At 45.4% G+C, this 14,330-nt stretch overlaps 1 protein-coding gene across 1 annotated transcript in view; it reads right to left on the bottom strand.

Moving 5' to 3' along the window:
• LOC136937837 (semaphorin-4E-like) overlaps positions 1-14,330 on the bottom strand; it is a 76,241-nt gene that overhangs the window by 55,515 nt on the left and 6,396 nt on the right. Inside the window, exon 15 of the mRNA XM_067230952.1 lies at positions 12,622-12,802. Within this exon, the coding sequence (XP_067087053.1) occupies positions 12,622-12,802 (181 nt within the window). The remainder of the gene's footprint in view (positions 1-12,621; positions 12,803-14,330) is intronic.

Below are 14,330 nucleotides of genomic sequence, written 5' to 3'. Positions count from 1 at the left end.
GCCTGGCCTGTCTAGCAGCAGCCTTGACACATTCGTGTGTGTTTCTCAGCCTAAGGAAATGTGGCTCTCCGGCGCTATTGATCCCCCACGCTCCAGTGTACATCAGGGAGCCCGTGTTTTCCCTCCCTAACAGCAACACAGCTCCATCAATACACCACCTCACCAAGACGCCCATCCTTACACAGGCAGTGTCTCTGGGGGCGCCGTGATAGACTTCACTGTACACTGTACTGAATACAATCTGTTTGTGCGTACTTGATGTGTTTGTCAGAGCGCAGGGGGGGTCCACGCGCGGCAATTTAAAGCATGAAAAGGCATCCGACGACAACGCTTTGTGAATGATGCATTGTGTAATCTGCCCCCAGAGTGCATCTGGCTCACTCCATCTTTCTCTCTTCTAACCCCTTCATCTCTCTCTCTCTCTTTCTCCCCTCCCTCCCTCCCTCCTCACCCACCCATGTCCCTTCCTTGGCTTTTAGCGCTCTCTTCCACATGCATCAAAATAAGTGCCGATAAACAAATCACTGCGCTAAACTGAATCAAGGTCACATAAATCTGAGAACAACAGTGCTGACTGGTGTCAGTGGAGTCTATTAGGGGCTGCGGAAACGAGCGGGCACTGGGCCAAGGTGTGTGTGTCTGTGTGTATGTGTGTATGTGTGTGTGTGTGTGTGTGTGTGTGTGTGTGTGTGTGTGTGTGTGTGTGTGTGTGTGTGTGTGTGTGTGTGTGTGTGTGTGTGTGTGTGTGGAGAAGAGGCCTCTGTCAGCACTGACAGAGCTCCACCACTCTTATTTATGGGCCCGGGTATCACATGACCTGCCTCATTACCTGAAGAAAGACCTGAGGTACTTTAGATGGAGGGAGGAAGGAAAGAAGGAGGGAAGGAGGGTGGGTAGGTGGGTAGGGAGGGATGAGGGACGAAGGAGAGGTTGGAGGTAGCTTGGGCGTGATGTAGGTTCAGATCACCCGTCTCCATAGCCAACAGCTATACGTTTGATTGTAAATATTTGGTGCCTACTCCTGTTTTAGTACTATCAAAATCCCCTTTAGTTTATAGCTTATCTTTATTTGGGGTGCTATTAAAGCAACGACTGTGGTAAGCAGTTGTTTTACACACACAGGCGCGCGCACAACTAAACTTTATTATGTTTCCGTTTTCTTTCCCTAAAATCAGCGTATCAAACAGGACGTGCTTATCGATTGGATGAAATCATAAGGCGGGGCCTTTGCATCTCCACTCACTGTGACTAACCCAGTGGGAGCTCTCAGACCATGGAGCCACGGAGCACAGCCAACCCACTGCCTTCTTTTAAGCAGCAGACGGACATTAAACTGCATTAATAGCCCTCCACTTAATGGATCAATCCCCTCTGTTTGTGTAAAGTGCGGAGGAAGAAGGGGGAGAGACGGGGGAGAAGGAAGAGAGTAAAAGGGAACAGGGGAGATAGAGAGAGGAAATGTGCGTGTGGGAGAGGTGTGGGTGGAAAAAAAAGGCACCTTATTAAATGACAAGCTTTTCCTGGTTTGCGCTAATTAATTGCGCCCTGCCACCGACTGCTAATTTGGTGGGAAAAATGCACCCCAAAACCAGGGGGTCTCCTGCTTGAACTTTGCCTCAGAAGCACCTAATTCACCGCTGACTGCAGCTGTGTCCCTTGCCTGGGCTGCAACACTATTAAATTAGAGCGCTGGGCCATCAATTTAATAAGCGCTGGAGCAGATCATTTGAATAAGGACAGTATTAGTATTCCACTGCTGCACGGCTAAGAGCAACTGACCTTTTCCACCACCCAGAAGATCCTTGAACACATCCAGCTGAATCAGAGAACACGGTAATAAGCCCGTCAACGTGAGTGTCAAATGGGACTTTTTGGGTTCCTCAACCGCCCCCCCCCCCCCCCCCCCCCATCCTCCATCCCCTCTCTCCACCACAAAAACAACCGTCATCATCGCCACACTCCCTTTTCTCTCATTCTCCCTCTTCTTGCTCCATCAGCGAGCCGGGATCTTAGCCGTTTGGAAAGAAGGGAGGAGGAAGAGGAGGAGGAGGAGTGGAATGGAGGGGGAGGACAAAAATAGAGGAGAGACAATGTGTTGGAAGGGATTTATGATTGCTTGTACAGTGGAGTGGGGGGGCTCTCCGGATGCAACATTGATTTATGTGCATGTTGGAGGTGCGAAATTGATCAATGCGCATCAAAATTCCTCAAGAGTGCCCACATTACAAATCAGAGGTTGACCTTTGGCAAGACATCTTTACCTGCTGATGCACACCTGAGGGACAGCCTATTAAACGCTGTTGCAGCCCGCGTGCGTTTCAGCGTTGCCGGGCAGAGTAGGCAAGACAGTGAAACATTAGAGGGGGTAATGCTTTCTGCAAAATACATCCTCAACGCTGACAGTTATGGTCCCCGTCAAGCAATGGAAGCTTAACAAGCTACGTCTTTATGAAACAAACATCTGAAAAGGTTAAGTGCTCAAACATCAGATTGTTTGGCAGCATCCCAACAGTGGCGTTAGTGATGGGTGTTTAACATTTAGTCCTATATCTCTCCTATACTGTCAAAACGGTATGCAACCATATCAAACACAGACAGCAGCATGGAGTAAACTTATCCAAACAACATGTTAACACTAATAAACAGCCAACTCCATGCAGCACAGCATGTATGACATGCATCTAGTGTAATGTTTACAGTAGTGCTCCCGGCAAAATCTGTTATATAGCAAACACAGCAATCAATAAAGCAGCCACTGCAACACTCTGGTCTCTAAGGGTATCACTGAACAAAACGTCAGTTGACTGGCTGGTCACCCTCTCACCCCCAAGAGTTAACCCATAGGAAATAAATAAACAAGATGGCGTCTCATTCACTCAGCATGAGCACTTAAGATGCTGAGGACAAGCAAGATCCATAAATAATGGGGGTGTAAGATGGGAGATATATGTTAGGTGTGGGAAATGGCCAGCTCAGTGTTTTATGGGCTTGTTGCAATGTTGATGAATATTTGCCGGTTTGGAATCATAGCTTAATGTCAGACCACAATTTGTTGCAATTAGCGGGTTGATTTATAGGAATGCCAGGGTCTGGTGCATGGTAACAATTAGCACTACGTTCTCTAGGCTTTTATTAATGGGGTGCCGTGCCGACGAGTTCTCAACAAAAGCCAGCAGGTCCACAGGCCTCTCAGAGAGGATGCTGTACTAGCAAGACAACATGCCGGTCTCAGAGGACGTCATGCAGCTCCCTTCTTAAAACTTATTTAGGAAGTTTTATGCTCATTTGTTTATGTAAACTGTAAATTATAATAGCCGTTTGGTCAATTCTAGGTTTGAACATTAAGAAGTACCCATTTATCCACCAAAAGTAGTGTTTTTGAACATCTATCTTGCGTTTTAAAATAACAGAAAATAATCTAAAATCATTGGAGAGTACAAGCATTTTATCCAGTATAGACATTACACAAAATGTTAAATGTTTCCTCTTTAGATGTGCCAGTTGGCATTTATAAACAACAGCCATTAAAAATGTACTTTTGTAAAAGATGCAATGAAACAAATTGTTAAAAAGGCACCAAACAGCTGTTCTTTCTGGCAATAACAGGGTTCAAGTGGAGCGATGTGCCCCTAAACGGCTAATAAACGGCACAAAATGAGCCTGCAATTAAATTTATACACTTGATTGCACTGCTGTCATGTCCACTACAGGCTTATCGAACACCTGGGATCCATTTCCTAATAGAACCTCTGGGAGGAAAAACGAATTGAACAAAAGGAATTTTTTTTACTCTTTGTAGTCTTTTACTATTTTTTCCTCAGGTTTCTGAAGTGCTGCTTCACTGAATAACAGGGTTTTTTATTTGAAAAGGCCATTTTTAAAATCCCTCTTTTCAGTGGTCAAACGCATTCCCTATTCGACGATTTAAATGCTCAATATTCGACGATTTAAATGCTCAATATAGATTGAGAAACGTCTTAAATGTGAAGAAGAAATATGACATGCAATTCAATTTTGTCATTTTCATTTTGTAAATAACTACAAAAGTATGGACGGATGGCATTTTTCAAGTCTCCAAGAGAAATACGTCTGTATTTTATAACTCTATCCCATGGAAACAGTAAAAAATGCTGTTTCAAATCTAATTAAATGAAAGAGTCACTCCAAACTGACGACACGTCTGCTGACACCTCAAGCAGCAACATCATATAAAAAGGTGTAGGCACAGCAAATTATAATTGTTGATACACCTTTTTATTCTGTGGTGTTTGACAAAACGGAGATTCTTTTGTTTAAATTCTCTCTTTCCCTTTCACTGAATGCATTTCTTGGTACTCAGTATTCCCTCTGTACTCTGAGCACTTGGGATGAGAGCGGTCGTTTTCTCTCTCTCTCTCCAACACGAGAGCTACTTGGCCCATGTCTAACAGCCCTGCCTGATTGATCTGTAGTAAGCTTTCTTTTTCCCCTCCGTCTTTCCCACATAATTAGGAAAACACTCTTAACCCCCCACCACCACCCAAAAAAAAAAAAAAGAATTAATTCTACAATTTCAAAGTTCTAATTTAATTGGTTCAATTAGGGACTGTATGAATGGACTGGCATGTGAAAGTAATCACAGAATCTTTACCTTCTCTAGACATGGAAAATAGCTGAGCAAATATTGACTTCTAAGTCTTCTCAAGTTAACACCTGAAACATCTAGCATACCAGCTTCAGATACCACACAGTGCATTACAGTAAACGAGAGGACCATAAACTCCGAAAGAATTTGGATCGTGTTTGTGTTAATACTTTAATTCTTTTCATTTAACTTACACTCTTAATTACACTGTTGACTTCAGAGAGTGGGATTTAATGGAGAAAGTCACATTTCGGGGTCTCTGGGCTCATAACCTCTTCTGACCACTGCTAAGCCACATAAAGTATGTGGCAGGAGGCCAACAATAATTTGGCTAACCCTTTTTTAATTGTGGGAGGGTCAATCCCAGTGGCTACAAGAAAGCATTAGCCAGTGAACTGTGAATGACAGGGGCAAGTTTCCCACCAGCTGAAGGCTCCGTACAGGCAGGCAGAGAGGAAATTCTCCCCTGGTCTAACTGAGCAGCGTGGAGGGCAATACCCATGTGTCAGAACTACTGGGTGGAAATTAAAATCCTTAACTACTCATTTTACATATCCAAAAACAATAATACCAAAACTATACTCTTTATTATGAGAGTACATTTTGTTTCACTGTATATTTCTGTTAAATCAGATTATTTGAGATGTAATCCCAATCTTACTTTTGCAACGCTACCCAAAACTATTATTTGTGTAGGGTAAGGAAGCCGTAAATTACAGTGTCAAGTTGCAAATTTGATTATGTTTGCTAATTTTGTGACCATGTCAAACAATTATTTGGTAATCTTTACCTTTTCACCAGTTACTTGGTTCACTGGCTGACTGATGGTATTTAAACCAGACCAAATTAGGATATGTTTTCTAAAGTAACCACAGTACAATTGATTCAACATGTGCCATGCTTTTTCTATACTTTTATAAATATAACTACACGGTAAATGATTTATCATTTAATGTTTCAACACAAAAACACATACTTTCGTTACTCTCCCCTTAGTTTGTCCTTAATCATACATTTTTGACGGCTGACTAACAATCATCATTATGGCTCAAATAGTTACCTGTGAGAACGGTCATAAATCTTGTTAAAATAACCAAAACCGTCTCTCTCCTTTTTTTCCCCCTAAGAAGCAACCTGTCTCTGAGCGGAGCCCATCTGTACGTAGTTAGAGCCGTATGCACACAGATGGCAGCCGAACCTTCCCAAAGTTGTACGGTCCGCACGTCTAACCTTACAAAGCAAACTCATTAACAGTAAAATGCTGAGAGGAGGAAGGAGCCGTTTGAAAGAATTTGCAGCGACTCTAATGAGGAGAGAGAGAGGGCGAGAGAGGGCGAGAGAGAGAGCGAGAGAGAGAGACAGAGAGGTCATCTGTGTGGTAGGCTAGAGGGATGGATGGAGGGCTTTTGAGTCCAGGTTTACTGCCCTCTTTAAGATCCTAATGAAATGGAGGGCTACTTATCGCCAAGCCTCCGTCCCAGTACACAGGCTTTTAACAGGCCGGCACAGGGCATAGGGCAAGGATCTTAAAGAGAGGGAGGCGGGAGAGGTGGGAAGGACAGGGGATGTAAGAGGATTGATTGGCCTCTAGGGAAGGCCTCCAAAAAGGTATATGTTTACTTTAAGAAGCCAGCTCAGCACGTTAACTAAAGTGACCATTTGTAGTTTTATGAATATTGAGTAAACAATTTTGATATGGAATACCATGTCCAATATTTCCGTTTGGCTTAACTGCTTATGGTCATGTCCGCATTTCAATCCACCTGTTGAATAGGAAATGAAATGACTCCACTTAGGGTCAGATTCTTCCGTTCAAAGTTGGAGGTAGCGTATCCACGGAGAAATAATTAAATCACCTCTCGATGAAAGCTACCTGTGGGTGTGCTGAGGGGGAGTGCCCTGTCGCCTCGCAGTTTCCTGAGTTCTGTGTTCAGCCCCTATCTACTGGCTCCCTCACTGATGGAATTCGTTTTCTCAAAAGGAGGACAACTCCTTGGAAAGTTAATTAGCGGGGAAACAAGCGGAAGGGAAGCAGGAAACGAGAAATGACCCAGCTGCCAAAAGTAATAACGTTTTCATTATTTATTTCATTATTCATTTATGGATGTGTTCAGACAGAATTAATAATAGAAATCCCTGAGAGAAAATGTTTGTGCTGGAACCCCATTACGTGCGGGCCAAGACCAGTAGCACAAGTTAGTTAACATGCACACATGTACTGCCCCCAAACAAATAACGCATCAAGTCCTGAATATCCCTCCTCTACTCAACGCCTTTCAATACACTCAATTTCAATTAATCAGTTCAGACAAGGTGAGGGATTGATTTCAAGTTGTTCCAAGTGAATTCCACGGAAATGAAATGAAAGTGAACTTCTAAATAAGATCACCAGGTAAAGTATCAAGGATTTTCTTTTAACTGAATGATATTCCATGTTAGCAACTGAATGTCTTTCAGAAGACTGAACCACAACAAAAGAAAAGTAAGTAACTGTTTCAAATTCCCTTTGGAGTATGTGTGCTCTTTCTGCTGTTTAATCCAGAACATGACGCATTGATATCTACCCTGATTTGGCTAATGTTAACTTTTCTGTCAGTGTTTACTTGCGAGCACTTCCAGGCGAACTCTAAACTCATTTCCCCACTGATATTCCACACACTCCTCCAGTATGTGCTCTGGAGAAAATAAGTTTGGAAAAGAGTTGCAGATCATTCAAGGCATAAGTCTAAATATCCACAACACAGAAACAGATCATCTTTTCACTTTCAATCCAGACATATATGATAAAAGTCTTGCCGTTTCATTTTGGCTAGTTATTTAATAAGTCTCCCCCCGCCCCAACATTTACACACCAGAGTTAGGAAAATTGGGAACCGATGGGGAGCGAGTTTTCGATTACCGGGAACTGTTTTGTGGATGGTTTGAATGGGGAAAGATGAGTTAGAAAGACAGTGGTGGGTGGTGGGCACTTGCATGCGAGTCTGGTGTTTTTACATTAACCATACGTGAGGCGGGCCCTTCCCCTCCCGATCACAGCCCAAAGCTCTGGGGCCACACGGCCATGTGTGAATAATCACACGGGGCCCCTCTGGCCCAGCCAGCCCGCCCTGGCTCACGGGAGGCCAGAGCAAGGGCTGGGTGAGGGAGGGGGAGGGGGGGGGGTGAAGGGCCCATGGGGGTGGAGGGTGGCGGGGGGGGGGGGTGCGCTGATGGGAGGGGTCGTAAACGTTAACACGTTGAGGGTTTGGAGCTTGTCTCATTAGCAGCTAATTGGCTGGACTTTTCTCCATCTTTTGTTCTACGCTGCGTTTGTCTTTTCTCACGGACCGAGCGAGAGAGGGGAGAGATGGAAGGGTGTGGTGGGGGGAAGGGTGGAGCAGGGGGGGGGCTATGAAGGCGGGGGTTGGCATGTTGCTCTGAGCTTCTCTGGGAGAGTTAAGTCTATATTACGGCAACATAAACACTCCTGTCCCGCGATTAACCTTAAAAAGCAACTGAGTGCAAAATTGTGCGCTCAACCTGCTCAACCAAATTAGCCCTCAGATCAAGGAGAGAGAGAGAGAGAGAGAGAGAGAGAGAGAGAGAGAGAGAGAGAGAGAGAGAGAGAGAGAGAGAGAGAGAGAGAGAGAGAGAGAGAGAGAGAGAGAGAGAGAGAGAGAGAGAGAGAGAGAGAGAGAGAGAGAGAGAGAGAGAGAGAGAGAGAGAGAGAGAGAGAGAGAGAGAGGAGAGAGAGAGAGAGAGAGAGAGAGAGAGAGAGAGAGAGAGAGAGAGAGAGAGAGAGAGAGAGAGAGAGACTAGGAGTGTGTGTTTGTGTGAGAGAGGCTTCTTTTCCTATTACCACATTTCCCCTCATTCACCTTTCCCAACTGGGAAATGCAAGGAAAACGTCAGCACAGCTAAACTGCCAATGATTACCAAAGGTTTCTCTCAGCACTGAACCCAAAACAGACATATTGAAATTGTCATACAAAGAGACGGCCTGTATTTTCCACAGATGAGTCTAAGAATACCATCATTAGGATAGGATTTCTCATTAGATGTTTAGGTGTAGGTGACAAGAAACTGCATTGTTGTTCCTGAAAAGAAGAAGAGAGTGTGACAGGCCTTAAGTTATTTTCTTATCTCCTGATATTAGTTCAGATATACTGGATTGCTTGCATGCCCGACGGAACCCTTCCCATAAAGCCTTGGGCTATGGCTAATGTTGTGATTGGTGAGTCCAAGATGGAGGACAGAGGATGTTCTCTAAGGACTTTGCTCATTCACTCACATTCTCTCTCTCACTCGTTCTCTCTTTCTCACCCCCACCATCCTTCCGTACCTCTCTCTCTCTTCCTGCCTTTGATACTGCTGCATTCTCACTGTGCCCTGAATGCCAATAAGGACTGGGTGGACTCCAGGTCAAATGTCCATTCCTGTTATGTTTGGTGGTTTTATTTGTTTTTGAAAGGTATTGAATTTCAGGAAACCAGGATTCAGGCAAAACTATGCCTGCTTCAATCTATTTTAATAGAGATCATTAAACAAAATTGACAAGAATGTGTGTATGCCCATGTTTGTGGCTGATTTTACAGTGCTTCAGTTCAATAGAAACAAATCAAAACTCTCTTTAGCTGTCAGGCATCTGAATATTCTTAACTGCGTCCCTGTATTTTATTACAAACAGGTGCATGATGTAACTGCATCACTAAAACTCAAATGGGATTTTCTTGGTGTGTGTGTGTGTGTGTGTGTGGGGGGGGGGGGTGTCGGGGGGGGTAAACAAGCTTACTCACGGTTTAGGCATTCATGAGAGCACTGCGCCACTGTTACAGTATGCAGAGAAGGACATCTCGCAGAAACAGCGGAAAAAGTCTGATAGCACGATGGTTACAATTAAGCGCGGGTTGTGCTTGAGAGGGAGAGCGGGCTCTGTTTTCTGTTAGGAGAGCTTCCAGAGAGGAGGAGAGGCAAGGCCAGAGTCCTCATCTGCTGTTTAACACCTGACACCCAAGGCCAAGCTGGGGGGGGGGGGGGGTTCAAACCGCACACTCACACACGGAAGGGAGGAGAACAAAAAAGGAACAAGCGCCCCATTCCTGTTTGTCTCGTTCCCTTATCAGAGAGAAACACCGAGACTAGGGGGGATCATTCTGCCGGGGTTATTGGCTACGAAGCTGGACACGGTGCATCCTGGGAGAGGGGGGAGAAGTGGGTGAGAGTGGGGCCTCCCGTGCGGTAAGAGGGCGGAGGTTGCACATGTGGGCCCTGGCCTCGGCTCGACACATCAAGAGCCTCGCAGCGAAAGCAGTACCGACACTGACCTCCCTGAGACCCAGCAACTGAAACAGCTCCTAACAAGGCATTAGCAGCACAGTAATGTGCTCCACCCACCCCCACCCCCCCCCCCCTCCCTCCCCCCACCACCTCCTTCTCCGGAGGCCCACAGCTGCGGAGGGGGGGGGGGGGGGGGGGGGGGGGGGCAGGGTGCAGGGCAGACCAAGGGGAATGTGATGCCTTTGCCCCAACCTCATGGGGGCAGCAGGAGGGGTTGGGGATTCAGGGGAGGGGGGCGTCACGTGAGGGCATTTCTTCTCAAAAACATTCATGGGGGGGGATAGTTTAGGGTTTCTAAGGTCCAGAGTTGAACCATAGTTGAATCGGATCCACGTGTACCAGCCTCGCATGCGAACGTGATACGATCAATCTCCAAATCATTACAAATTAGCACTCCCCGGCCCTCCGTAATATTATAATTACGATTGTGTAGTCGGGGAGCTTATTTTTGTCCTCTGAAAACCGTAGAGGTGTGTGTGTGTGCGCGCGTCTCGGTTGGCGTGCGCGCGCGTGCGTGCGAGCGTATGGCGGTCGTCTCCGCGCCACTCTGGCGTCTGGCGGAGAGAGCAGCCTCATCTGTTACCGGGCCGAGTCGGCCGGCCCTCCACGTGAAGGAGAACGACAGGGTGTCACCGCGGACGACAGTGATGGATGCGCCAAATTCCGTAGGCAACTTGGGCAATTGGACACATTAACAACAGGCACCTGCTTTCCCCCCGTACAAATCTATTAAAAGATAACAGCAATGGCGGATCCCGCTCTATTAGTAAATTATAGCTCTGTCTGCTCCATAAGGGTGGGCCTCCCTAGTGTTATAGCTAGTCTGACAGTGCCACCCAGTGGCCAGGTTTGGCACCGCGTGGAAATGCACCGAGCAAATGTGCTGACCCAAACGCAAACCCAAACCAAGTCTGATTCAAAAATATGTTTTGTTATATATAAACAAGACAGGATGAAGTTAATTTCCCACAATTGCTCAATTGCATACAGCTGAAAAGTTCATTCTCCTCCACTGCATTGCTTTTCAACATCCTCTTCCGAACGTGATACGAGACACATTGCTAAAGGTTTTTTTTTTATGGGAATCAATATACCAGTGTGGTTTGAGCTTACACACTGAGCATCTAGTACATTTAATAATCAGTCCAAAACGGCTCTGGGCACCTGATATTCCCTGAGAGAAAGCCATCACACGCAGGCAATCACAAGATAAACAGAACACGCCAGACACACAGGAACGGACATGCCATGTGAGCAAGGTGCAGGTCTACCATGACGAAACTGCCTGAGGCATGTCTTAATTGCTTTTGGGGGGGTTGGACATTCCCAACTAGGCCACAGTTGATGACTAGAATGATAACCTTAATCAGTTAACACATCAGCCCTGCACGTGTGTGTGTGTGTGTGTTTAGAGAGAACATTTCTCCATCTGTTAGTACATTGTTTGACAGTACAAGTCACGTATGTTAGTACAAGTTGTTTGACAAACTAGATCATAAATCTAGTCACCTCCAGGGATGACTGCGGCATACAGGTATTGGATGCAGACAATGTGGCCAACATTAAACTCATGAGTCATAAGTTATGACCCTCTCAAGGCCTCCGGTATAAAACTGTAGGACTAGAGCCACAACAGTCAACATGAGGCCATTAAGCAGTGACCACTTAGGGCTCAGGTATGGTGTCACGTAAAATTGCTGTGAGTAAATATTTCTGAGTGAGCTTTTGCAGGTGCAGGGCGAGTATAAAAAGGACGACACCAGTAAATACTTTTACAGCAGGCAATTTGTCAGGACGTGTAAATGTCTCCCATCCCCAACAGCGGTCAGAGTAGAATTTACAGTCTCCTGGAAAGTGACAATGCACAAAAAAAGACCACTTTTTACTCTCTCTTCTCTCTCAGACCACTAAAACCCTCCCATAAATCTTTGCTCATCCCCCCAGACGCCTGCTGTTGTCAGATATCACATCGTGACAATGCCTTCCGCCATCATAGTCTTGACAGAAATATGATATGTGAAACTGCAATGTCACATCACTTAACGTGATTTAGCCCACATCTGCCCGTACCATTTTAATCAATCAAAATTGTCACAGACTTTTTTTTTCATCCCATAGTAATGATTGTATGGTGGGATTCTTGAGTTGGGGTGATCTATAAGACTTACCTGGAACCCTGATTTATGAGGGCCGTCAGCTAATATACTGAAGAGGTCCTTCTGTGCAGTTCTTGCTGGGGTTTCTATCAAATTGCCAAATAAGTAGGGCAGTATTGCCTTCTGGGCAATGGAAGAGACACCACTCATGGAAAACCTCGGACTTTATGTGTGTTTGAACCCTATATATCGCTGCACTGTGCCACCCGACTAGGTCCCTCAGTATCTATAAATCTGTCAGATAATGGTTCCTACAGGTTCGGTTGAGTAGCCATCTAATTCAGAAACGTTTGATTCTGTTTAAGCAGCCTAAAGATGCAGGGGACATGTGGCCAACCGGATAATCGTGTTTGTGAACCACGTGCTTATATCTGAGAAGTGCACTTTTAACTTGTCCCACGTTCTACTGTAAATGTAGGTGATATACTGGATCCAAGTATGGCTTCCAGAGCACCATGGGTGGCATTACGATGAATACGTTCGGTGGTTCACGCCTAGTCGGACGACACATGAACTGTGACATACCTGTGACCACAATGGAGTGACTGGATCCACAGGCCAGCAGCTTCACCCTGCCAAGCTTCCCCAGGGAGAAGCCTCTCAGCTGGGCCTCCTCTGGGCCGACGTACCCCTGCACGTTCCGTCCGGTCTGGCCCAGCTCTCCACTGCCCCAGCACAGCAGGTCAAGGTCCACGCCTGGCTCACCCTGCGAAAACAACAGGCAAGGATTAAATCTACTTTTTTTTAAATGGTTAATGAAACCAGTTTTTTTTTTTTTTATTGTGCAAAGTGTTGACTGTTGCAAACATTCTCCCAGACAGCAAAGGTAGCGTGTGCACATTTTCTTTTCCATGTCACTGTGGTCCTAAACTAATCAGCAAACCAATAAGGAATGGGAAGGTCCTCCTGGGTTTCTAATGAACTGTGGCTCTGACGTGCATCACCAATATCTTCCACAACATGTTTATTTAGAATCTGCCCTGTGTGGTAATTAGAACCTGACCCTCAGGAAAATGCACATGAAACACACACACAGGCATGCAGACAACACACACACACACACAGGCAGACACACACACACACACACAAAGGCATGCAGACAAAAACACACAGGCAGACACACACACACAAACACAGACACACACTTCCCCTCTCTGAACAGCAATATTATCATCACGCTCCCAACCACTGAATATTGGATTTTTTTTCTTCTTTTCTGAAAGAGCGAACCAATAGATAACCTATTATAAAACTATAAGAGATCAATAGCTAATTTCTCTGCATTGATTACCGTTTGGACATTTAACATGCGCCCTGTGGCCACAATATTCATTCCGTGGACTTGGATCCCCACTAGCCCTCATGAGTATTAAATTATCGATTCAGGCAGAGGACTAAAAATGTCAAGCTGTTCATTAATCTTAATAAAGGACCAGAGTTGACCAATGCGCCCTCTCTCCTTAAGCGGTGAACCACTCCAACCAGGGGTACACAACGACAAAGACAGACTAATGAACTTAAACTCGAGGATGTGATTCCAGCGTCTGTCATTGATGAAGCAATCAAACTGCTCTGGGGCCCAGCGCGATACTGTGTTCATCCATCACTCGCGTACAGCTCGGCAGAAAGAAAGATGGAAGCTTTATGGCAACAATAAAAGCACACAAGCACGTTTGTTTTCATGCGTGACTCTTTTCTGAAAAAGGCGACCTCGTGTCACGGAGTTTAATGATGTCCACAGAGAGAGAGAGAAGCAGAGATTCTGCTCTGATACAGGGTATGACTTGTGTGAAATCAACTGTGGGTGGTACGCTCATGCTTTGTCTGTCAAGCAGTGGTGGGACTCTTTGATGTTTGGTGGCGGTTTTATAGCGCTGCGATAGTGATTGACAGTTTGGCTCACCCCTTGTGGAGACCAAAAAGCTCTGTTACCCCTGACAACAGTTCACAACCTTGCCATACTGGTAGACAAGTTGACATCAAAGCGTCCCGCATGTGGAATGTAAGATAATTCTGTGGTTGTAGTTGAGCTGAATGCAATTCCACTTTGCTGTTGATCAACCACTTAATACAGCAGAGGGCACTGTTTCTCCTTGTCCGGAAACACTAAGATGATCATCTCAGTGGATTCATTCCCTTTACGCATCCAGACTATTGTGTCCATCTATATACCATTTAAAATATTGAGGTTGTACGCATCAGTCAAAGCTTTTAGAGACAACAAACAAAATGAT

This window comes from Osmerus mordax, chromosome 28 (assembly GCF_038355195.1).
Source record: "Osmerus mordax isolate fOsmMor3 chromosome 28, fOsmMor3.pri, whole genome shotgun sequence".
In the NCBI taxonomy this organism is placed as follows: Eukaryota; Metazoa; Chordata; class Actinopteri; order Osmeriformes; family Osmeridae; genus Osmerus; species Osmerus mordax.
The sequence above is the reverse complement of the archived record's forward strand: the minus strand, read 5'-3'. Positions and strand labels throughout refer to the sequence as shown.